This window comes from Gracilinanus agilis, chromosome 3 (genome assembly GCF_016433145.1).
Source record: "Gracilinanus agilis isolate LMUSP501 chromosome 3, AgileGrace, whole genome shotgun sequence".
Taxonomy (NCBI): domain Eukaryota; kingdom Metazoa; phylum Chordata; class Mammalia; order Didelphimorphia; family Didelphidae; genus Gracilinanus; species Gracilinanus agilis.
Genome location: NC_058132.1, coordinates 170062617 through 170089589, shown reverse-complemented (window position 1 = coordinate 170089589; position 26973 = coordinate 170062617). Strand labels below are relative to the sequence as shown.

The 26973-nt window shown below is 34.3% G+C and overlaps 1 protein-coding gene across 1 annotated transcript in view; it reads left to right on the top strand.

Moving 5' to 3' along the window:
• Window positions 1-26973, top strand: part of SLC36A4 (solute carrier family 36 member 4) — a 40196-nt gene that overhangs the window by 5259 nt on the left and 7964 nt on the right. The window contains exons 3-9 of the mRNA XM_044666218.1: window positions 641-729; window positions 2095-2190; window positions 10717-10801; window positions 16542-16766; window positions 17752-17850; window positions 24428-24597; window positions 25905-26074. Coding sequence (XP_044522153.1) covers window positions 641-729; window positions 2095-2190; window positions 10717-10801; window positions 16542-16766; window positions 17752-17850; window positions 24428-24597; window positions 25905-26074 — 934 coding nt within the window. The remainder of the gene's footprint in view (window positions 1-640; window positions 730-2094; window positions 2191-10716; window positions 10802-16541; window positions 16767-17751; window positions 17851-24427; window positions 24598-25904; window positions 26075-26973) is intronic.

Here is a 26973-nt window from a genome sequence, read left to right as displayed (position 1 = left end):
CTATTTTAAAATACTATAATCTCACAAGTATACTTACCCAACTGATGGGCATACTCTAATCTAGAGTAATTTTCTTTTATTTTTTTGGTTATATGAATAAATATGAAATTGTGAGGATACTTTGACTTTTTCGAAAACTCCTCTTTTTTCAATTATTAGGAGATTATCTACAATATAGCTCTTTAGTCTGATTTTTAACCATGTCTATTAGAAGAGGAAGTAGAGATAGAGAAATGCTGTCTCAGTTGCTTTGGCATGCATTGCCATATAATATGCCAGTTTGATACATATTCACCCCTTTTAAGGTAATTTAGCATGAGAATGATCCTACCACACTTTGGTTCTTTTGGTAGGAGACTGTGATATTCTTTGACTTGTCACATGGTTTTGAATAGAATGTGCTTACATTATTGCTATTCCTTTTCTAGATATCCTATAGATCAGGGGAGTTAATGGGAGATGGACCTTAAATATCACTTAAAAAATTTTATGTCTTTGAGTTTATTGTCTCATTTAATAAACTACTTAATCATCCAGTTTAACAAATATTTATTAAAAGTTTACCCATTGCTTATGAGACAGCTTCTATTTGTTAAAAGTTTCAGTATCTAAAAATTATGTTTTTATCTCTATCTTACAGCTTGGACCAATCAGTCTTGTGTTTATAGGAATTATATCTGTCCACTGTATGCACGTGTTGGTACATTGCAGTCACTTTCTCTGTCAGAGGTAAATGTGAAGTTGCTCAATCTAGTTCATATATTTGTTAAGGAACTTTAGAACCTCTAGGTAGTCTTTTTTTGCTGTTATATTTTGTAATTAGGGATTACATTTTTATTAACAAAAGTTTTTTGTGTATTTCATTCAGTTTACCATTCTTTAGGCATGTTCCCCAAAAAGAGAAATAAATGACTTTTCGTTCCTGCTTAAGATGAGAGGCAAAAAATAAAGGAAAGTAGAAAAGCCTGAATGAAACAATACTACTTGCAGTTCTGGTTTAGTAGACTTCATTTGTCAGTAGTTCTATTCTATTCTTTGTACTCCTTAAAGACTTATAGACTTATATTGTAATGATGATAACAATGATAAGAATAACAGTAACAAAAAAATGATAGCTGACATGCTTTAGGATTAGGAAAATGTTCTTTTGTGATGGGATTGGAACATAACCAGCAAAGCCATATTTTATAAACTATAATGTGCATTCCAAATGTGTGATTTTCTTTTTTTCTTATTTTTTGTGATTCTAAAATGTCTAATTTGTAGTGGACCAAAATATTATGTCACTGTTCCCTAAATTAAGATCTGGGCTCTACTGCCAGCTCTGCTACACTTACTAAATGTGTGACTTTGGGGAAGTCATTTAAATACTTTAAATCCTATATCTGTTAACGAAAAAGGAATAATAATGTTGTTATAACTTACTTGCCTATCTCAGAAGGTGGTTCTAAGGTTCATTTTGTAAATTGAAATTCCAGATTAAAGAGTACGAGTTTATGAAGTGATTGATTTGTATCTAGTGGTGGCAGCGAATTTTCAGAGATTTGAAATATTTAATGTGATCATAAACAGAGTTAATATCAACTTAGTTTAATAGAGTTATGATTTTAACATGCCAATGAATATAAAAATAATAATTGTATGTTAAATATCATACATGACACTTCTCAAGAGAGAAGTAACATTTTCAAATTTCTCCCTATCTTATTGGCATGCTAATAATGATTCACATTTGGAAAGGCAGCATAGCATAATGAATCTGGCTCCTTTTGTCCCATCCCCCTTGCACAAATCCTATCCTTACAATCAAGAATTGGATTCAAAGTCAGGAAGACCTGGGTACAAGTTCACCTCAGATACTCAATTCCAGGCAAGTGACTTAACTCTTCAGAAATATCAGTTGAGAAACAATTGCAGTTACCCATTAATAAAGACTCTTTTCTCTCATTGAATTCCCAATAAAAGCAATCACATCCAATTTCCTTTCTTCCCCAAAATGATATTTATATTTCATTTTAAGGTTTAAAAATGTAATGAGAGCTTTTAGATGTCAAAAAATGTTCTTTTACATATTTATTAATTATTGTATTTCAGGTTTAAAAAATCTTCATTAAGTTATAGTGACACTGTTTGTTTTGCTATGGAAGTTAGTCCTTGGAATTGCATCCAAAAAAAATCTTCCTTGGGAGCGTGAGTATTTTATAAATATATCATTTTATCTGAAAATACACAGAAGTAATTTGTGCTAAATTTATATATTTACTGTGAATCAAATGAGTGTTGATGAGGTCTCATCCTTTCAAATGTAGTGAATTTTCTTTTCAAAATAACATATGTTCTTAAAAACATAACCTCAAATTGTAGTCATACCAAAAACTTGTCAGATCAATACAAAAATTGAGCGGCAAGGAATATATGTGCCCTATGACTTGAGAAACTACAGTTTGAAAATGGGTTCTTTTTAGATATTTTCTCACAGCATTGTCAAGATATCTTTGGGAAAATACTATGCCTTGTTTATGAGACATTCCTTTTTGGAAGAGCAAAATTTTGGTATTTCTACCTGATCATTTTCACATAATTTTTTTGAAAGGCAACTTGATAAGGGCAAGAGAGACACTTGGCAACAAAATTTTGTGCCACCAAATATTTGGTGTCTTGCTTTGTATTCCAAGAATGTGAATCAGAACTGGTTCCTCATCGTTGTGGTCAAAATAGTTGAGAATCTGAAATAATCAAGTGCAAAAATATTTAAGCACATTTCTACATTTCTGTCCAGTACTGGGCTAGGTGCTATATAGGATACAAAAGCAGAAGTCACAGCCCTTGAAGAGCTTACAGGTAATTAGGAACTATAAAATGGAATTTAATAAAGTAATGTGAAGACAATATAGGAAAGTTTTCAGTCGTGCATTAGCTGGGATATAAAATAGATTATAGTGTTATAGAATTTCAGAGATAGGAAAGACCACTGGAATTGGATTAATTGAAAGTAGCCTTCGTCTAGAAACTACTTCAAATGTTAGGCTGGTTTAAAGTTTCATATTAAGTGCTTACTATGTGCCAGGCACTATTCTAAAAGCACTGGGAATACAAATGCAATAGAAAGACAGTCCCTGCCTCAAAGGAACTTACATTCTAAAGGGGAAAATAATACATAAAAGAAAGCTGAAGGACAGAGTTTGGGGTAATAAGGGAAAAATCAGGGGAATATGGACTGGTGGGAAATAAAGGCTTTCTTAAATGGAGATTATGGGTCATTCATAGGGAGGGGCCTTGGGGACAGATGGCACTTATGAAGTATAACTTACAGGCTGAAATGATCTTCTAGGATGAAGAAGTTTCTGGGGCATGATAGAGAAGTCCAGAGGAAGAAAGATTGTTAGGAAACTACAGTAGTCAGGAAGTCTAGTTTAGATAAGGTATGCATAGCCCCTGCCTTCATGAGGCTTACAGTTGAGAAGTATTTCTAAAAACCTTACAATTTCAGTGCATGTTTGACTCACACTTCAAACTCAATCTGCCCTGAACTAAACTTATTATATCCCTAAAAGAGGAAATTCTTCAGTCAATAAAAAAGTATATATTAAGTACTTGGGTTATACCAGGAACTGTTGTCGAACACAAGGGATACAAAGAGAAAGCAAAGGCAGGCCCTGCTGTCAAGAAGCTTATATTCTAATGAATGAGACAGCACAAATATAAATAGGCATATACCTACAAGATATACAAGATAAATACAGAGTAGATATAGGATAAAGCAGAGGCACTTATAATGGGAAGACTAGGAAAGGCCTTGAGGCAGTATTTGAGCTGAATCTTGAATAAATACAGGAATTCTAAGAGATTTAGGTGAGATGGAAGAGTATCCCAGGCATAGAAAACAGCCTAAGGAATACAGAGGAGAGAGGGAGCATCATGTGTAAAGAACAGCAAGCCAGCCAAAATAACTGGACCATAGAGTATATGGAGGAAAGTTAAGTATTAAGAAGACTGGAAAGATAATAATGAGTCAAGTTGTGAAGTGCCAAATCAAGAAGATCATATTTGATCACAGAAGTAAAATGTAGCTACTTGAATTTGAGTCAAGAGAGGAGTGTGATATAGATACAGCTGCACTTAAAAAAAATCATTTTGGTAGCAATGTAAAGGATGGATTGTAGTGGTGAGACATTTGTGGCGGGGAGAATAGTTAAAAAGCATCACAATAGGGGGTAGCTGGGTAACTCAGTGGATCGAGAACCAGGCCTAGAGATGGGAGGTCCTAGAATCAAATCTGGCTGCAGGCACTTCCTAGCTGTGTGACCCTGAACAAGTCACTTAACTCCCATTGCCTAACCCTTACCACTCTTCTGCCTTAGAACCAATAGGAAGGTAAGGGTTTAAAAAAAAGAAGCATTATCATAGCTTAGGTAGATAGAGATAGATAGAGAGAGAGCTAGGCCTAAGAGATGGGAGGTCCTGGATACAAAAGTGACCTCACATACTTCCTAGCTCTATGAGCCCTGGGCAAGTCACATAACCACAGTTATTCTTCTGTCTTGGAACCAATAGTATTGTTTCTAAGACAGAAGGATTTTTTAAAAAAACACTGAGGATTTGTGAACTGACGCAAGCATTGTAAAGTACAGTTTGGAACTATGCCCAATAAGACTTTGCATACCCTTTGACCCAGCAATACCACAACCAGGTTTGTATCTCAGAGGGATCAAAGAAAGAGGAAAATGACCTATTTATACAAAAATATTCATAGCAGCTCTCTGTTGTGGCAAAGGATCAGAAACTGAGGGGATTACCATCAATCAGGGAATAGCTGAACAAATTGTGTAGATGATTGTAAAGGAATATTATTGTGCTACTAGAGATTTTGAAAATTTCAGAAAAAAACTAGAAAAATTTGTATGAATTGACACAAAGTGAAGTGAATAGAACCAAGACAACACTGTACACAGAAACAGCAATAGTATAGGACAATCAACTGTGAATGACTTAACTATTTTCAGCAATGCAAAGATCCAAGACAATTCCACGAGACTATACACTGCCATAGAAGGAACTAGTAAAGTTTTAATGTAAATTGAAGCATACCATTATTTCCTTCATGAGTTTCTTCTTGTATGTGTGATATGTGCCTTCCTTCACAAAATTACAAATATGGAAATAAATATTGCATGAGAGCGCATTTATAATCTATAACTTTATTTCTGGGAGGGGGAAAGAAAAGAAGAGAGGGAAAGAATTTGGATCACAAATTATCAGAAAATAAATGTTAAAACTGTTTCTATATGGAATTGAGAAAAAATACAATAAAATATTAATGGGGAAAAAATAAGATGTCATTGGTAAGAAAACTTAAGCCCAGAAGCCTTCAATGCTAGGTGACCTTATAAGTTCCTTGTTTAAGGTTAAGAGTCTAAGCTTCCAGACTTTTGGTCCAGGACTTTTGCAATTATGCCATGATACTGCTCATTGTTGTGCAGATATTCAGTTCAGTTAAAAAAACATACATCAGGAGCCAAGATGGTGGCTTAGTGGCAGCAAAAGCTGAAAGCACTCTGACAATCCTTCCAAATTAGTATTTTAAAAATGCCTTAAAATGACAGGAGTCAAAAACCAACAGCAAGATGGAGTGAGGGGACTCTCCCCCTGAACATAACTTGAAAAGTAGGCAGAGAATTGATTTTCATGGGACAAGGGGGAATTGGAAGAAAAACACACAGAAGAGTGTACACAACCATCCCCCCACCTACTGCACCAAATTCTGTGAGTGGGCTGAAGCTAACTTCAGGATCCTAGGCCACAGGCTGTACCAATGAAAGAGAACCTCAGACCCACCCCTTGAAGTCTCAGACCCTAGCACCAGGCCAGAGTGAGGCCCAGAAGTCCGTAGTACTGGGCCCTTTCAAGCCTGACTTGCTTCAATGAAGACCTAGCCCCAGGGCAAAATAGCTTGCAGTGCTGAACCCTACAAGCTAGCAGGGGAGACAGAATCAGTAAGCAGCTTTCAGTCCACTGGCAAAAAAAGGCTGGTAAAATGAGCAAACAGCAAAATAAACATTTAACCCTCAAAAATTTCTATGAGGACAAAGAGCAAAGCACAGAACCAAAAGGGGATGATGGTGAGATCCAAGCAACCATATGTAAAACATCAAAAAAATTTAAAAAAAAAAAACAGGAATTGGTCCCAAGCTCTGAAAGAACTCAAAAAGGAATTCAAAAATCAAATAAGACAGGTCAAAGAAAAATGGGAAAAAGAAATGAAAGTAATGGAAAAAGAAAATAACAGCTTAAAGTGCAAAATTGATCAACCAGAAAAAAGAGACAAAAAACAATCCAGTGAAGAAAAAAGTGCCATGAAAATTGGAGTGGACCAAATGGAAAAAGAGGATCAAAAGGTCATGGAAGAAGTTCAGGCATTAAAAATTAGAATTGGGAAAATAGAAGCTAATGACTTCATGAGAAATCAAGAAAAGAATGAAAAAATAGAAGAAAATAGGAAATATCTTATTGAAAAAACAAATGACCTGGAAAATTGATCCAGGAGAGACAATTTAAGAATTATCAGACTACCTGAAAATCACGACCAGAAAAAAATCCTAGACATCATGTAAGAAATTATCTAAGAAAACTGTCCTGATATTCTTGAACAAAAGGGTAAAATAGAAATTTAAAGAATCCACAGATCGGGGGCAGCTGGGTAGCTCAATGGATTGAGAGTCAGGCCTAGAGACAGGAGGTCCTAGGTTCAAATCCGGCCTCAGACACTTCCCAGCTGTGTGACCCTGGGCAAGTCACTTGACCCCCATTGCCCACCCTTACCACTCTTCCACCTATAAGTCAATACACAGAAGTTAAGGGTTTAAAATAAAGAAAAACTAGTATAAGAAGAGAGAGAACACTTTAAAATATTATTAAATAATAAAAATAAAGGAATTGAGAAGACATTAGTACTTCTAAGTCATATTAAAAAAAAAAAAAAAAAAAAAAAAAGAATCCACAGATCACCTCCTGCAATAAATCCCCAAGTGACAACTCCCAGGAATGTTATAGCCAAGTTCAAGAACTCCAGGTCAAGGAGAAAATTTTCAAATAGCCAGAAAAAACAATTTAAATAAATACCATGGTGCCCCAATCCAGATTACACAGGATCTGGCAGCTTCCAAATTGAAGAACTGGAAGGCTTGGAATTTGATATTCTAGAAGGCAAAGGAACTGGATTTACAACCAAGAATCACCTATCCATCAAAACTGACTATATTTTTTCAGGGGAAAGTATGGGCATTTAATAAAGAAGCTTTGCAAGTATTCCTGAAGAAAATGCCAGACTTGAACAAAAATGTTTGATGTCCAAATGCAAAATACAAGAAAAGCATAAAAAGGTAAATAAGAAAGAGAAAAAATATAAGGATTTCAGTAAAGTCAAATTGTTTATATTCCTATTTGGAAAGATGATATCTGTAATTCTTAAATTCTTAAGCATACTATAGAACTCTTAAGATGAAAATAGAAGATATGATTTCAGATTACAGACTATCTGGACATTTGTTGGTATGCTTTCTTTTTCTTTTCTTATCTCTTTTTTTTCACTCACAACAGCTAATAACTTTTTGGCTTGTTAGAATGATAATTTCATTATTCCAAATGTAAAAGAATCATTCAAGGGCAGCTGCTATTCTAGACTCACTGCAACCAATAAGAAAGAAGTTATTTCTAAAGAACAAATTATGGGAATCTTGGATTGAAATGAGCACTCGGTCCTAGAATTTTCAATAGAGGAGAATTCAGATGTTGTCTTTAGAGTATCCTGTATTTTGGGAGAACAAATATTAAAGAGTTCAAAGGAAAGATCCCATGGATTCTATAGTAGAAGACAGCCAGGAAGGGATAGGAAATTCTCAACAACAAAATTCTGAAGACACAAACACACAAAAATGTGATTGAAGAGAATGGGGAGCTACACAGATTTTTTAAAAAAGATGTGTAGAGCACAAAAGACATAATCTGTATATTTTGCTGGATGGTGCCTTTTATGGTGAGGGGAGGGGAAGGAGGAGCTGAATAAATTTTTTTTAAAAAAGATGTGTAAAAGATAGATTTAAGCACAAACATTGAAAGATTAATTCAACAGTGTAGAATTCTTGTATAAGAATAGCATCAGCAGTTCTAAAACTCAGATTTAATTGAGGCTGACAAGTGTTAAGCAAAACAAAAACGTTTTCTTGGTGTTGAAGGTGGGGGAACTTGAAGAAAAGAAAAAAGTCAGAAGTATTCAATTCTTCTATAAAATTATCTTTGGATTGAAAATGATAGAAGGAAATTGACTTTAGGGAATCTATACTAGAGATAAGTAATGAGATAAGAAGAGAGCTCAAAGAAGAGTTCAAGTTGCCTAGCCCAGACAAGCTACATCCCAGAGTATAGAAAAAACTGATAGATATTATTGTTGAGCTATTATTAAGTACTTTTGAAAGATTGTAGAAAACAGTAAAGTCACTGCAGGATTGGAGAAAATCTAACAGCATTCTTATTTTTAAAAAAAGAAAAGAGTATAGTTTTTATACACATTATAGTCAGTGAACTTGACCCCATTTCCTTGTAAACGTCTGGAACATAGTATTAAAGGGATGGCTAGTAAACTTCTGGGGGGAACAAGGATGTATTAATCACAGAGAGATAGCATGGCTTCATGAAACAAGCTCATTGCCAGACTAATCTCATTTCTTTTAGATCAAGAGGCTACTGAAGATATCCTTTACCTAGAATTAACAAGTCATTTGACAAAGTCACTCTTCTGCTATTCTTTTGGGGCTGAGAGCTCAATAGTACTACATTTAATTGCATTTGTAACTGGACATAAAATATAATCATTAATGGTTTGATGTCAACTTCAAAAGGAGGTCTGTAATGTAATATCCCAGAGATCTGAGCATAACCCTACTTTGTTGAACATTTTTATCAGTGACTTGGATAAATATATAAATGACAAGTTTATTTGCACAAATATTTGTTGATGTCTCACTAGATTGGATAGTTAAAGCTTTGGGTGACATGTCAGATTGCAAAGATCTCAACATTTTTGAACCTAAAGGAATTTAATAAGAATAAACTCTTGCATTTCAAAACATCATTTTTATAAGTACATGAAAAAGATTAATTTTCGTAAGTACAAGACAGAAGAAGCATGATTAGATAGCATTTTACTTTTAAAAATGGGCTTTTAAAGGCCTGAAAAATCAATATGGCAACTAAAAAAAGCTGAGTCCACCAAGCTACATCACATTTACTTAGACTATATTAAGAGAGGCATAAGGTTCAGAATATAGAAGGTGATAGACCACTGTGCTTCACCCTCATTAAACCATATCTGGAGTTTATGTTGTTTAGTTGTACATACCACATTTTAGAGTGGACATAAGTTATATAGAGCATGCTGTGGAGAGGGATCAGTATAATGAAGAGCTATAAGATTATGCTGTATAAAGATTGGTCAATAGAACAATTTCCCCACTTAATTTTCTGGGTCCACATGGAAGTGTGGGTATCAATCAAAATCAAAAATATACTTACAAAAGTATATTTTATTAATATTGAAATAACAAGAAATTTCTGAGGTATTCACTTAATCTAAAACAGAGCCAAATCAATAAAGTTGACCAGAAGAGTCTGAATCCGCCATATTTGAAACTTGAAATACATTTGATCTTTAGGGTTAGGAATATATGAGCCATCGGATGGGCCTTGGTCTTGATCATTCAGTGGAGTGGGTGGTTCTTGATGCCCCATTGCTGTTGGTAGCATACACGCCATTCTGTACATAGTGTTTCTGTGCCTTGGCTAAATTGCAGTGTTCAAGCAGCAGAAGCTGAATGTGACACCCTGAACTCCATCAGACCTGGCATGTAACAGGTTCTGCATGGACAGATGGGTGAGTCTGCTGATGACACAGTGAGTGTAAGCTGGTCGGCAACAATGTATTGTATTCCAGCCATTGGGAGTCAGAGGTATGACGTCAAACTCTTGCTGCTGCTACATACATCTTTGATCTTGGTCACACAATTTAGTCTTTGGACTTCAATTTCCTCACCTGCCAAATGGGGAACTTGAACTAGATGACACCCCATCCAGCTCTGACTCCAAGTCCCAGACATCCTTGTGCCTTTGGGGTGTGCATAGGACATTCTCTGTTAATGGAGGGAGATTTATTCACAGCAATCAGACAGGGTCAGTGAATTGCTTTCTATAGTTGCTTATTATCATATCTCCTGGATTTAGAGTTAGCTGCAAATGGAAACCATCCAGTTAAAACACTCTCATTTTAGAGATGAGGAAACAGGTCCAGAGAGATGAATTAACTAACACAGGGTTGTACCTCTAGTGATAACAGCTGAGCTTTGAATCCAGGTGTCTTCCAACACCTGAGAAGCATGCTGTCTCTTAATAGAAGTATAATTCTTTATTGAAGGACTTTGCTGGGTCATGTGCCTTTTGAAGGGTTATCAACATACAACAGGATCTTTTTATTATCTTCCTTTAATTAATTTGTAAATTTTAAGTGTCTGTACATTATAGAAAGTGAATATTTTAATTCTGACCTTTACTATTGGTTGGGAAAAATAAAAACACTTTATTTCAAAATTTATTAATAGTTGAAAAAAGGAGTAAAATATATATATCATTTTAGGAGGATGGCCTTAAATTATATGTATCTATTTTCAGGAATATTGTGGACTTTTTTCTGGTGATAACACAGCTGGGATTCTGTAGTGCTTACATTGTCTTCTTAGCTGAGAATGTGAAGCAAGTGAGTATTTTTCTTCCAATTATTGAAACAGTTTTACTCAATTATCCTTATTTACCATTATCTTTCCCTCTGTAGAAATTCCATTTTAGTGTGGAAGTGTTTTGATTTCATGTAGAGTGATATTTCATTGCTTTGTTAGGCTTCACTTCTGCAAGTTGGTCTCCAACTTTCTGAGTTTAAATAGTCTATTAGCTCTGTTGCCTTGTTATCATTGCCTGGTCTCTCTTTGTCATATAAGAACATAAAATTGATCCTTCTCATAGCATCATAAATAGAGAGCTAGAAGGGACCTCAGAAGTTATCTGTCTAGTCCTTTGGGTTTGGTATCCCAGAGCTCCAAACCAAAAGATTCTCAGGGCATATTTCTTTGTGCAAATGTATTTGAAAAGAGCATTGCTAGGCTTCACTTGGAAAAAGGGAAAAGTATAGAAGTGGACATCAGTAGAACTGAAGAATTATTGAATATAAATAGGTACTATCCTCATCAAAGTGTGGCAGTTTTCGGTAGTTCTCCTTTATGTTGGGATATTGTTTCAGGTTGACTTTAAGTGGTCTTCAGCCTTGGTAGAGACTGACTGCCTATTTGGGCAAATATGCCAAGCACTGAAGTTGGAGCTCTACCCAAAAAAATGCCAAACCACATTCCTTTGTAACTGGTAGGTAGTCTTTATTATTATTATCTTCTTTTTCCTTTTCTTCTTTATCATTGTCATCATCAGTTATAAGTTTTACTTACATATTAGATGCTTTATAAATGTTTATTGATTGGCATATGCATTGTGTGGTAGCAAGCACTATAGAGAGTAATACATGGTTTCTCATCTTAATATAAAGTATAAGCATGAATGTGTTTATAAAATAATATACCTTATATAAGATTTTACATATTGTATTTTTTCATTTTAATATAAAGCCTAACATCAATAAATAATAGAGCCTCTAGTTTTAAGAGTTTTCAAACTGAAATGGATATTTGAGAACATCTAGTCTACCCTCACATTTTACAGATGAGGAAATTGAAGCTCAGAGTTATTGGTTAATTGAATTACCTTGCTCTTGGTCACTCAACTAGTTAGTGATAGAGGCACTAAAATCCTCTTCACCTGATTCCAAGCCAGTGTTTTTCCTATTATTGTGTTCTTTTTTCCTTTAGCACATAGAATTATGTCTAGATATAACTGTTACTTTATTTATTGAATGAGTTTTACTCTTAGCTTTATTTCCCTTGTGCAAAGCTTTTTGTTACTGTTGTGGCTTCTCCTAGACTAGCTATAACTGCCTTTGTCCCAGAATTCTACCTAGGACCTCTTTGTCCTTCACCAAAAGATTTTCTTTAGCCTGGTTTCTCTTTGCTAAAGCCATTTTTCAAGCTCCCGCTGAAAGAATATTGGCAACATAGAAGCCGTGATCTTCCTTTCTCTAACTATAATCACAGCAAACATTACTTTTAACTGAGCCTACTAAGCTATTTGGTCCACCCCACCCCCCAATACAGTAGTAATTACTCTTTACCAGCTAACCAAGCTTTCTTCATCCTTCCTACAAAAGCTTGTACACCAAAAGGCATACTTTGGTTCCATTCTACCATTACCCTTCCCAAAGTCTTGATCACTCTTGTGTTTCACATACACACACATCTTTCACTTTCCATAAATTCACATTATCCAAATTAGATTCCTCTGCAGACAGGCAGCAGCTACTACTGCCCCCAGCCAGTGGTCCTCTGTTCCAGGCACTGATGCCAGTTGGTGCTGAGAATGCAGCAGCATGGCTTCATCAAGTCAAACTATATCAGCTTTGTTGACAGGGGGACTAAAATGGAGAGAGGTATTATAGTTCCATAGGTAGAGAACTGAGTTTCAGGTCAGAAAGAGGTAGGTTTATGTTCTGTTGATTAAATTTGCAAAATGTCCAACTACAAAAAGTCACTTATCCTTCTTGCAGTTCCCTAAGACTCACCTCTTAAGAAGTTATGTATCTCTTATGACCAATGTTGGTGGTGGGAGGTTCCATATTGACAGATTCACAGATCTTTAATGTATAGATACTAAACTATCAAGAATATACTGTAGATAAAATTTATCTGTATCTTAGCAGAATGTTTAGTAAAGGTATTTTTGCCCTTCTTGGGACAAGATGAGAGAGCTCTGAGCTGGTTAATGTTAATACAGTCAGGTGGATTCTCAACTGAGCAAATGACTAGACTCAAGCATGGCAATAAAATGTCACCTCAGAGGAAGGTCTTTGGCAGAAGGAACACCTTAGGTATCTGACTTTGGCCTTGGTAATATTTTTAATTAATGACTTAGATCAAGGCATAGCTGCTAGGCTTATCAAATAATCAAATGATATAAAACTAGGAAGCATAGCTCATGTGTTGGAATGACAGCATTAGGATCCCATGTCCAGAACACTGGACTGAATCTAATAAATTGACATTTAATGCTGACAAAGTCTACAATAATTTAAAAATCATATTTACAAATTCAAGATGGAGTGGTATTGCTAGATTGCAATTTGAAAAAGTAGAGGGGGAGTTTATGGAGACTGCAAACTCAATATGAATCACCATCCACAAGCAATTTCTGAATGCTACCATTTGTTGGGCAATGTGCTAAGTGCCAGGAATACAAAACCAAAAGTAAAACAGTTGCCTTCAAGGAGTTAACATTTTTACAAGGGAGACAACATTTGCATGTATAAATTTAAGCAGAATATATTCAGGATGAATACAAGATATTTTTGGAAAGGAGGGCAGTAGTAGCTAAGGTGGATCTGGGATCAGGGATGAAATCAGAAGGGATCAGGGATGTGCTGGACAAAAAAGCTAATATGATAATCAGCTACTTCAAGATAAGCATAATATCCAAGAATAAGGAGGTGGTATTTCCATTTCCATGATCAGACCCTAATTTTAATGTTGTGGTCAGTTCAGGGTACCATATTGTAGGAAGGTCTTTGATTAGCTAGAGAGCTCCAGCAGAGGTCAACCAGGATAGTGAAGGATCTCATGTTTATGCCATTGGAGTAATGGTCAAATAAGGTAGGGAGATTTAGCCTAAAGAAGAAAACATTTAAATCAGGATTTGTGGGGATGGTTATGATAACTATTTTCAAGTATTGAAAAGGTTGTCCTGTGGAAGGGATATTAAGACTTGTTCTCCCCAGGGCAAAATCAGGTGGAAGTTGCCAAGAAGTAAATTTAGGTTCATGTTAATAAAAAACTTCACAATAATTATAGAATTCCCAAAGTGGAAGGAAATGATTGCTTTAGAGAGGTAGTGAATTTCCTCTTCCTAGAGACTCTTTAAAGATTGGATGACCACTTGGATATATAGAAAAAGAGATTCTTATACAAGTTGGACTAAACAGCCTCTCTATTACTTGTTTAAGAAATTGTTTCATTTCTACAAATATATTTGTAATTCATAAATCTTATTTTTGCCAAGACTATAGCTTGAATTAATATTTGCATATTAATCCTTATAATAATGGCATAAGCACTACCTAGTCTAATAAATTATGTTTCATAATAGAACTACAAATAAGACCCTAATTAATTGAGCTATTCTTCATGTGGGAATTTATCCCATTTTCTATACCTAGAACTATAAAAATTACAGATTTAACTATAAAAATTTAATAAATGGTATGTTGTTTATAAGCTTTTGGACTAGTAACTACCTTTGGATGATAAAATTGAATGGCTTTCAGAATTTTAAAAATTCAGCTAATTTTCATTTATTATAAGAAAAATACTATGTAGGAAGATTTCCTAATATAGAGAACTAGAAGTACTTTCAAAGCATCATGGGACAGAGTATATAGTCAAAACTGGAAAAAATTAGTTAAAAGCAATGGTAAAAGATTCACCTAAGCAGAGTACATGGGGAGAAAGATTAAGAATTTTTCTCATCATAGAAAAGTTCTTAAGAATTTAACAGCACCTAACTTAGAACTATCAGGCATCATGCCTGAGCTCACTTCTGTCTCACACTCTTACCCTTCATTTATTCTCCCTTACATAGTTAGGCGATGATTTAGAAGTTCTTTATTTTGCCTTTTTGTCTTCCCTTCTCTATACCTCTGCTAATGCCATTGAGTACACCTGAAATACTCATTTCCTTCTACTCCCAATCTGTGTTTATTAAACCCCTACCCATTCTTCAAGGCTCAGCACAAAGGCAAAACCTCAGTCATTAAGCCCTATCCCCCCCAGCTAAACTCATAACACCCTATTTAATTCCTTTTATGCATTTTCTGTATATTAATTTACATTATAATTCTGAATATATATCATCACGTCTACAAGACTATAAACTCCTCAAGGGCAAGGACTATGTCATCTTTAACTTTGTATCTCCCCAAAACAAATACAATGCTTTTTAAAATCTAAGTGCTTAAACATGTTTGAATGAATAAATAGATGGTATAAAATTATTGGTCAAACTCTTAATGGTTTAAAATAGAGTTTTAATTAAATGTAATTGTCATGATCCATGTCATCATATTCTGTAAAAAATAGAAGTTGTAGTATTTCATTATTAAGCATTTATGTAGATAGGGACAACAACGTTATCTGTAATTACTATATTACACAACATATTTTTGTATGTGTATGTGTGGTGTATGGTGGTGGTGTGCGTGTGTGTAAACCTGCAAGCTGTGTGGCTCCAGAACAATTGCTCCAGGTTTAAAGTGAAATCATCTACTTACTACTTAGTTTGGTGCTGGCAACTCGGAAGAAAACTCAGACTAACTAAGTAATCAATAAATAAAGTGAAGCATTTATTCAGGATCAAGGAATTGCAGTTCTGAACAACACACAGCCTTATTCAGACAGGAATGCCTGGGGAGGAAAGGGAAAAGGGAATTCTTAAAGGGCATTTCATGGGAAATAGCGGCATATAGTCTGGATATACAAAAAACCTGAATTGTAGGAAGAGAGGATTGAAGGTATTGAGGGATTAGAGAAACAAGATCCTTAGAACTTTCTCTGTCTTAGAACAGGATAAGTTAGAAAATGTGGGAGGTATATGAGGTGAGTCTTCTTTGGGGCTGTTAAAAACTGCTGGTCAGAGCAGGATAGGGGTCCAGAGTTTCCCATGGGTTGATAGTGCCATACAATGAGTTCTTGGTGTAAGTATTTAATATGATATGAAAATATCTCTTGTGAAATATTTCAAATAGTAGATTATGATTTTAACAATTAATTTGGTACATTATAATTGTGAAAAATAATTACACCTTGCTTCTCATACTAGAGGAAATAAATAGGCTTTTAAAAGTTGGATCTACACAATATTAGTACACTCAGCTGTTACATTAAGTATACATGTTACAACTTTCTTTTGTGTATCGTCTAATTATTAGAGTTCAAAAGTGTGGTGCTTCTTCCTAAAGTTTCAAACTGAATGAGTTGATGACTCATCCTAAAAAATTGTATTGTACTAAATTTTCACAGTTGGAAAAAATAATTTTAGAAAAATAATTCTTGCTAGAATTAGAGAAAAAAATTTGGGGTTATCTATGCTTCAGAGAGGTTAGTGTTTTTAAAATGATGCCTTTGTTCACCTAAAAATTACTATGATTAGTTATTGTATATGATATCATAGATCACTGATTTCTCTATACTTCTTTTTTGTTATCTTAGCCATATTTTTAAATGAGTAAAACGGAATAGATAACTAAGTTAAAAAATGTCTATATTTTTCTCTTTTCTCCCCCAATCCTATTATAGATTCATGAAGGAATTTCAGAGAATATGTTCTCACTGAACAGTACAGATGAATCAACTCTATATGAGAGAAGGAGTATTGACCTGAGGATGTATATGCTTTGCTTCCTTCCATTTATTTTTCTTTTGGTCCTCATTCGTGAACTAAAGACCCTGTCTGTGCTTTCACTCCTTGCCAATCTATCTATGGCCATCAGTCTTATAATAATCTACCAATACATTATTAGAGTAAGTATTATACATCTTAAACTATTAGATTTTTAATTGTTACTTTTAAAAATACTGAATATAAGTAACTATTAGAGTTTTTAATAATATTTTGGTTTTTATACCAGTTTTTTTTAAAGACGGGTTTTGATGAACAAATATATGAAAAGGCAAGGACTAAATAGATAAATCCACCAAATTTTACTTTATTTGTTACTGTTGATGATCATAGCATATAATTTTTCTCTTCATCCTTTGTACATCAAAGCACAGATGCCAGAGCTGGAAAGGATTTGGAGGATCATCCAGGACAATTTTCTCATTTGACAGAGGACAACACTTAATGTACAGTCTTTTATTCACAGGCACCAAGTTAACATTTAAGTTTCATAAAAATTTTGTGCAAATCATAAAGCATTTGCCAAATCATATGGTTTCTGCTTTATTTCGCTTCATTATTTTACAAAAATGTAGCTTAACAATTGGTAGTTCAAGTCAGATAAAGTTAGCACATCTATTACTTATATAATATGTCTATTATAGTTGCCCCTTAGCTGAATATGGAAATTTTGCAATATTTTTAAGTATTTCTGTTGGGAAATTTATGGAGGGGCAAACTTGGATTTTATATAAGGAAAAACTTGTTAAAAATTAGAGCTATTTAAAAGCACAAAGGGCTGTCTTAGGAGATAACAGGTTCTCTTAATTGCATGTTTTTAAGCAAAGACTTGAAGGATGATCACTTGCCAGATATGATGAAATGAGGAAGTAATTAAAAGTAGGTTAGCAGGTATAGGCAGGGGATTCGTAGCTTCTGATAGTTAGAACCTGATAGAATAATCCTGATTTAAGTGTAGTCATTTTGTTTGAAAATAAAAATGATTATTAGTTTTTGAAAAACTTAGGTACCTAACACAGAAAAGCAAATGATATACTTTGTAAATTTATTAAAGTAACTAAGACCTCCTACCTATCTGTGAAAGTTTTTTTTTTCTCCAATCACCAGGGCTTGCCAGATCCCCGAAGTCTTCCAGCTGTGGCTGGTTGGAAGAGATATCCACTCTTTTTTGGTACAGCTGTATTTGCTTTTGAAGGCATTGGAGTGGTAAGAACTTATTTTCGAACATTAAGTATTGAAAGGGGTAGATAACTATTTTAAGTGAACTACTTTTTTCCCTTTTCTCTATTTCAGACTGTTTGTTTCTTTTTAGCTTTCTGTATGGCCAAAATAATAGGACGTCAAAGTATAAATATTCTTTCAATGAAAGTACACATAAATGTGTGTGTATATCAAGATATGTGTATGTATGTATACGTGAGTATTTGTATGGGCACTGAAAGAATTAAGTAACTGATAAATAACAGTAACTTTAGGGGAAAAATTAGGTAAAAATTGAAAGCAAAGAAAGAAAAATTTTAAAAGATAATTAATAGCTTGATAAAAGAAGCACAAGAAAATACTGAAGAAAATGACTTCTTAAAAATAGTCAGATGGAAAAAGAGATACAAAAATTCATTGAAGAAAATAATTTTTTAAAAATTAGAAGTGGGCAAGTGAAAGCTAATGATTCCATGATACTTTCAGAAATAATAAAGTCAAAAGAACGAAAAATAGAACAAAATTTGAAATACATCATTGGAAAAACAACTGACCTGGAAAATAGATTAAGGAGAGATAATTTAAAAAATTTTGGATTACCTAAAAGGCATGATCAAAGAAAGAATCTAAACGTCTTTTAATAAATTATCAAGGAAAACTGCTCTTCTGCCCTAGAATCAGAGGGTAAAATAGAAATTGATAGAATCTATTAGTCACCACCTGAAGAAGATCCTAAAATGAAAAACTCCCAAGAATATTATAGCCAAATTCCAGAGCTCCCAGGACAAACAGAAAATATTGTAAGTAGCCAGAAAGGAATATTGTGAAGCCACAGTCAGGATCACACAAGATTTGGCAGCTACCACATTAAAGGAGCAGAAGGCTTGGAATATGATATTCCAGAAAGCCAGTAAGGTAGGATTGCAACCAAAAATAATCTATGCAACAAACTAAGTATAATCCTTTAAGGGAAAAAATTGATATTTAAGAAATAAAAAACCTTCAAGCATTTCTTTTTTAAAATATTTATTCATTTAGAAAATTTTTCCCATGGTTACATGATTCATGTTCTTTCCCTACACTCCTCCTTCCCTTCTCCTGGAGCTAACAAGTAATTCCACTGGGTTTTACATGTATCATTGAAAACCTATTTCCATATTATTAATATTTGCAATAGAGTGATCATTTAAAGTCAACACCCCTAATCATATACCCATCAAACCACATGTCACTTATATGTTTTTTTCTTCTGCATTTCTGTTTCCACAGTTCTTTCTCTGGATGTGGATAGTGTTCTTTCTCCTAAGTCCCTCAGAATTGTACTGGGTCATTGCATTGCTCCTAGTAGAGAAGTCCATTACATTCAATTGTGCTATAATGTATCAGTCTCTATATACAATGTTCTCCTGGTTCTGCTCCTTTTCCTCTGCATCAATTCCTGGAGTCTTTCCAGTTCACATGGAATTCCTCCAGTTTATCATTCCTTTCAGTACAATAGTATTCCATCACCATCAGATACTGCAGTTTGTTCAGCCATTCCCCAATCAAGGAACACTCCCTCATTTTCCATTTTTTTGCCACCACAAAGAGCGCAGCTATAAATATTTTTGTACAAGTCTTTTTCCCTATGATCTCTTTGGGGTACAAACCCAGCAGTAGTATGGCTGGATCAAAGGGCAGGCAATCTTTTATAGCCCTTTACACATAGTTCCAAATTGCCCTCCAGAATGATTAGACCAATTCATAGCTCCACCAGCAGTGTATTAGGGTCCCAATTTTGTCACAATCTCTCCAACATTTATTATTTTCCTTTACTGTCATATTGGCCAATCTTCTAGGTGTGAGGTGGTACCTCAGAGTTGTTTTGATTATTTGTATTTCTCTGATTGTTAGAGATTTAGAACACTTTCTCATGTGTATATTGATAGTTCAAGCATTTCTAATGAAAAGACCAGCAATGAATGGAAACTTTGATTTTCAAATATAAGACTCAAGAGAAAGATAATAAAGTCAACATTAAAGAGAAATTATGTGGGACTCAATAAGATTAAACTCTTTATCTTTTTATGTGGAAAGATGATTCATGTATCTTCCAAGAACTTTATTTAGGACAGTAATAAGAATGATAACTAGAAAGAGGGTTCAAGAATGAATCAATCATGTTAGGATGATATAAAAAATAGATGTTCGGATAATAGAGAGGAAGAATGGGTGAGAATTCTCAAATATAAAAGAAGTGCACAAGGAAGAGCTTTTAGAAAGGAGGGGGAAATGGTGAATTGCAGACAGTGCTTGAACTTCACATCTAAATTGTTTCAAAGAGGAGGTAAATACATACATCTCTATATATAGCTATATATATATGAGTTTGTGCATATTTATATAACTTCCTCATATATGTGTATATGTGCATGCACACACACATACTCAATTAGTAATAGAAATCTATCTTACCAGATAGAGAAATCAAAAAGAAAGAGATATGGAAAAGATGGAGAGGGCAGATAAAAGAATATAGTAGTCAGAAGTAAAACAGACTTTAGAGGAAAGACAGGATTTTAAAAAGAGAAAAGAATAAACAGAAGAAAACAGATTGGAGAGAAATGCAGTTAGTAACCATAACTGTGAGTGTGATGAATTCAACCATAAAAAAGGAGTAATAGCAGAATAGATTAGAAATCAGAATATGTTGTTTATAGGAGACATACATAGAGTTAAAGAGCTAGGGTAGAATCTAATATGCTTCAGCTGAAGTAAAAAAGACAAAGGTAGCAATTATGATCTCAAGCAAAGCAAAAGTAAAAATAGACCTAATTAAGAGAAATAATCAAGGAAACTACATTTTGCTAAAAGGTATCATACACAATAAAATAATTTCAAATTTTTTCTAGCAAGTTTTTCTGAAAAAAGCTTCATTTCTCAAAAATATGTTAAGAAGTGTAAGTGTCAAATTTATAAAAATAAGAGCTGTTTTCCAATTGATAACTCATCAAAGGATGTGAACAGGCAGTTTTCAGAAGAAGAAATCAAAGCTATTTATAGTCATGAAAAAATTATCTAAATCACTACTGATTCCAGAAATTCAAATTAAAACTACTCACATATCAGAAATGACAAATGCTAGAGGTTAAGGTAAAAATAGGTACACTAATTAATTGTTAATGAAGTAGTGAACTGGTCCAACCATTCTGGAGAACAGCTTGGAACTGTGCCCTATAAAACTGCATGTCCTTTGACCCACCAATGTCACTACTAGGTTTGTTCTTCAAAGAGGTCAAAGAAAAAAAGAAAAGGGCCTATATACAAAAATATTTATGACAACTCTTTTTGTGATAGCAAAGAATTGGACATTGAAGGGATGCTCATCAGTTAAGGAATAGCTGAACTAGTCAAAAGGTGCATGATTGTGATGAAATGTTATTGTTCTATAAGAAATGACAAGGGGAGTAGTTTCAGAAAAACAGGGCAAAAACTAAATGAACTGATGCAAAGTGAAGTGAGAAGAACCTGTAGATCAGTGGATCCCAGACTTTTTTGGCCTACTGCCCCCTTTCCAGAAAAAATATTACTTAGCCCCCTGGAAATTAATTTTTTAAAACTTTAATAGCAATTAATAGGAAAGATAAATGCACCTGTGGCCATCACAGTCTCTCTGGATCACTACAGCACCCACCAGAGGGTGGTAGCGCCCACTTTGGGAATCACTGCTGTAGATCATTGTGCATGGTAATACACAGTAACAGCAATGTTGTAATGATGGTCAGCTGTGAAAAACTTGGCTGCTCTGACCAAAGCAATGATCCAAGATAGTTAATTCCAAAGGATTCATATTGAAAAAATACTATCCACCCTCAGAGGGAGAACTGATGAATTCTAAGTACAAAATAAAGTATAATTTTCTCACTTCCTTTACTTTTTAAAATATCGCTAATATAGAAATATGCTTCACATAATTTCACATGTAAAATGGGCATCCTTTGCTGCCTTTTCATTGGGTAGAAGCATCTTAAACTTGGTATAGCCACTAATAATAACAATAAGTAACATTTGTGTAGTGCTTACTTTGTGCCAGGCACTGCACTCAGTACCTTACAATTATTATCTCATTTGATCCTCACAATTTTCCCCTTTTTCAGATGAGGAAACTAAGGCAAACAGAGATTAAATGACTTGCCCAGGGTCACACAGCTTGTAAGTATTTGAGGATGAATTTGAACTCAGATCTTCTTGAGTCCAGGCCCATTGCTCTATATACAGCACCACCTTGTTACCTCTACAGAACTCTTCTTCCTAAACAAAAACCCCCTTCTCATAAATTTCCTTTTTTTTCTATTAAAGATACCAATTTCCTTCTAGTCATCTAGATTCTCTTCTTTCAATAAACCTTATTCCTCACTTCCACAAACATAGTCATTTTCTAAGTCTTATTGATTCTTTCTCCACTATATCTTCTCTATGCATTCCCTTCTGTACTCACACAGGCAACATACTAGTTCAGGCTCTTTCCTAGATTCTTAAGATAGGCTCCTAATGGCACCATCCCATCCTAACCCTACCCTTATCCCTGCCCTCACCGTTCCTTCTAGGCTCTCTAATCCATTCTCCAGATAGATATGGCTAAAGCACTCTCCTGCTCAGTAAACTCCAGTGGCTCCCTATTACTATGAGGGTCAAAGGCAGATTCCTCTGTTTCCCGTTTAAAGCCCTTTACACCATGGTTTCTGCCTGCATTTCAAGCCTTATTACACACTATTCCCCTTTGTGCACATCATGGTTCAACTCCACTAAGCCTTGTTCTCACACTTACTGCTCCATCTCCTCTCTCCATGCTTCCCTTAGGGCTGAAGTGCACTCCCCTCTCCCCTCTGCCCTACAGAATGCTTTGTTCCTCCCAAGGCTCACCTTCAGGCCTGACTTCCAAGGCAAACATTGTACCCAGTACCCAAATGGAATATCCAGAATGGAATGAAACAATTTCAGCTGCTTAAAATTTAAAATCTCTGGCACAAAGTCAATACAGCTAGTATGAGAAGAAAAACTATCATTGAGGAAAAATTGTTTGATCAAATATTTCTGTTCTCCAGAATGTGCATAAGGAACTAACATAGGTGATACAAAGGGTTCTTGGTTTCTGAAAGTAGGCCATTCATAGATCTGCACATAAAGTAATTAAATTTTTTCCTCATTTACATGAAAAAGCAATTTTAACTTTTTTTATGGTTTGAATTAAATTCTCCCCATTCCTCACAAGGGCAGACAGTCTCATAGATTGTACATGTGCAAGAATGTAAAACACTTTCCATATTAATCATTTTGTAGAAGGGAATGCAAACAAAAATTAATAAAGAAAGAAAGCGAAATATAGTATGGGTCAGTCTGCATTCAGATTTCATCAGTTCTTTGTAAGGAGATTTTTATGTCATTCAGATTTGCCCTCTTAGAGGGAAGGGGCATGTGCAGCCTGAGAGGAAGGGGGCTGGCAACCACAACAAGGACCCTTGGGGTTTGGGGACAAACACACAGACCCAGAGCCCTGACAAATGGAAGATGGCAGAAAAGAGCGTCTCCTCCCTTGGTGCTGGGAGTCTCAGGCCATGCCCCTAGTCTGAAGTTTGGGGCGGGGCCACAAGGCTAAGCATAGTACTGTAGTGATGTTAACATGTCTTTTTATTTTTAACTCAACTTCTTTCTATATTCTTTATAAAGTTGAATTTACATAATTCAAATTTAGGTAAAGTGAGAACTATCTATATACATTACACACATATAACATAATTATTTGAAAAAAGTCACTAAGCTTCATCCCTTTTGACCCAGAAATCATGATGTTAGTCCTCCAAAGAAATAAAGGGCAGAAAAAAAGGCCCCACATATGACAGTATTTGTGATGGCATTTTGGTGGTACCAGAAACCTGGGAACAAAGTGGGCGTACATTCATGGTGAAATGGTTAGACAAATTGTAGTATGTAAATGGCGTGGAATATTATTGAGCCATAAAAAATGGTTAATATGAAGGAATTTGGAAAAACATGATATTTTTGTGAATTGATGTAGATTTAGTAAGCAGAAACAGGAAGACAATCTATTAAATGACTTCAGTAATGTATGCCCCTTCCCCCCCAAAAACAAAAACAGTAAAAGGAAGTCAAGTGATCTTTAATTGTAATGATTAATATTGGCCTGACAAAAGAGATGAGACAAAATGCATTTCTGTACTTTCCTTGGAGTAGTAAGGGACAAAATGGTATATATATATAGTCAAACATGGTCTCCATGTCCATTGGTTTTATTTAACTCTTTCTTTGTTCAAAGAGAAGTTCTACTGTGTGAGTTGGGTGACATGGTACGATCAGAAAAGACTAATAAAAAAAAAGCATCAGTAAACCTGAAAGCCAAATCTTGTACATGAATCAGGCCACACCTTGATCCTAGTTCTGAACATATAACATTAATAATTTTTATCTTTATTTCAGTTCTTTCATTTATAAGAAATTAGATTTGAGACCTCGAAAGTCTTCTTTAACTCTAAATTCTATGATTCTGTTATGCATATCTTTTTTAAAAATCTTTTCCCATTCTCAGGTACTCCCATTGGAAAATCAAATGAAAGAAACAAAACGCTTCCCAGAAGCATTGAACATTGGTATGGGGATTGTTACAACTCTGTATATAACATTAGCCACCCTAGGATATATGCGCTTTCAAGATGAAATCAAAGGCAGCATAACTTTAAATCTTCCTCAAGATGAATGGTAGGTAGGCATATACAATTTTTGCTTCATTTATTGTAATTTCAATAATAATATAAATTAGTTTCTCAATAAAAATGTAAACTACTTAAAAATACATTTGCCATTTTTTCTTTTCAGTTTGGCATACAAAATTTCATGGATTCAACCCATTAGAGAAAACAAGATGCTTGATTATGATTTACTTTTGAATATGAAGAAGGAAAATATTTTCATTTAAATGTAGAGTAGTGGAGAGGTAGGACTTTGGCATACGAGGAAAGAGTTGAGATCATAGAGAGAACCAATTAAATTTTGTTTGTTTAGATATTGAACAAAGCAATGGAGAGGGACTAAATATTTTGGAAGAAAGCTTCAAGAGAACAGCAAAGCAATTACTATCTCTGTATTGATTTTTGTCAGTAAGATTGAGGAGGCCTTTTTTAAGCTAATTAATATAGATGCAAACTATAGGAATGTATCTTCTCTAAGCAATATTGAAAAACAGGTTGTGTTTTTTTCTCTCCCATTACCAATTAATAGCTTCTGTAGCCATTACAGTAAGGACACTTTTGAATGTCTTCCACAGTGACTTCAGTTCAGCCAACATGGTAGATATAGTCTACCGTGTACAGGGCACTGTGCCAGTTGCATGGTATGAAGACAAAAAGAGGACTATCCTTGCTCTCATCAAGCCTATGTTCTCCTCTTCTTTCAGAAAAGAGTTGTAAAGAAACAACTGTTACTCTTTCCCTTCACATCTGCTGATTTCATCATTGATAAATGTTGTTTGGTTGTTGTTAATTGGTTCCCTGTACAGTTTTGCTTCCATTCCCTTGCTTTTTCATATTGATTCTCAACAACAAGCACTATTTATTGAATAAGCATTTGTATATTGTTGTTATTATAACCTCGATATCTATTATAAATGTTTTTGAAAGCTGAAGAAAGAACACGTTTAACATTTAACAATGTAGATTTTTCATCCTAAGAACCATAGTAAATGTCAAAATATAAAAATAAAAGTAGATCATTTAGTATTTTTACCTGAAGATTTATATCATCTTTAGAGATATTTCATACTTTGAAATACTAGAGACAGACCCAAGAATTACAAAAACTGGGAAATTATTAACACACCATGACATATTAGGGATCATAATTCCCACCTTCAGGGAACTTGGAATCTGCTGATTGAGAAGGAAAGGGATCACTGATATTTACACAAATATAAAATAGATTGTGATAAGGGCAAAAGAAAGATACAAAGTACTATAAGCCAGAGATTGCATGCTGTATGGCTATTAAACTTTGTCCAAATATTTTGACAGGTTGTATCAATCAGTGAAAATTCTGTATTCCTTTGGAATTTTTGTGACTTACTCAGTTCAGTTCTACGTTCCAGCAGAAATCATCATTCCAGGAATCACATCCAAATTTCAAAATAAATCAAAGCTAATTTGTGACCTCATTATTAGGACCTCCTTAGTTTTTATTACCTGTAAGTATAAATATGGTTTTACTTAAATTATTTTATTGACATGAATCCTTCAAATAATCTTTATACTTGAATATATTTTCTGTAAATGAGACTTCTTTATGGACATATTCATTATATGGTAATTGTTTTTATTAACTGTTAATCTAATCTTTGATATTCCTCAAAGAAAGTAAGTTTACTCACTCTTAGGCTTTTGGTATAACAAAATCATTACTGCTTTGAGTGTAGCCTAAAAATGAATTTAATATCCTTATAAATATATATCATTCTTATTTCTTGTTTTTAAGATTTTTATTGACCTAGTAATTACAATAATACAAAAAATATCCTTTCAATTGTAGCTAATGATAATAACTTACATTTATATCATGTTTTAAGGTTTACAATGTACATTAATATTTTATTTATTACAACTACTTTGAAGTACATGCAACAAACAGTACCCCTTTTGTTTACACACTTAGATTCAGCAAAGTTTTGGCAGCAGTCCAAAAAACTAATATGATCTTGAGCTATATGAATATAGCTTCTGGAAATAGGGTAGTCATAGTCCCACTGTATTCTCATATTCTTCAAGAGATTGCCCTCTCTATCATCCTCATTCTCTCTTATAACTTCAACCTTTACCTACCAGCTGTTTTCCAAGGACCTATAAACATACCCATTTCTCCTTCATCCTCAAAAAACCTTCACTTGATCCATCTATCTTCACTCTTATTCTAGTATTTCTCTTACCTTTTGTGCCAAGCTCCTTGAGAAGGCTTTCTGTTATAAGATGCCTCAATTTCCATTCCTCTTACTTTCTCTTCTGAACTCTGTATAGACTGGCTTCCAAGCTTATCATTCAACTGAAACTACTCACTCCAGCTACTAATAATCTTTTAATTGCCAAATCTAGT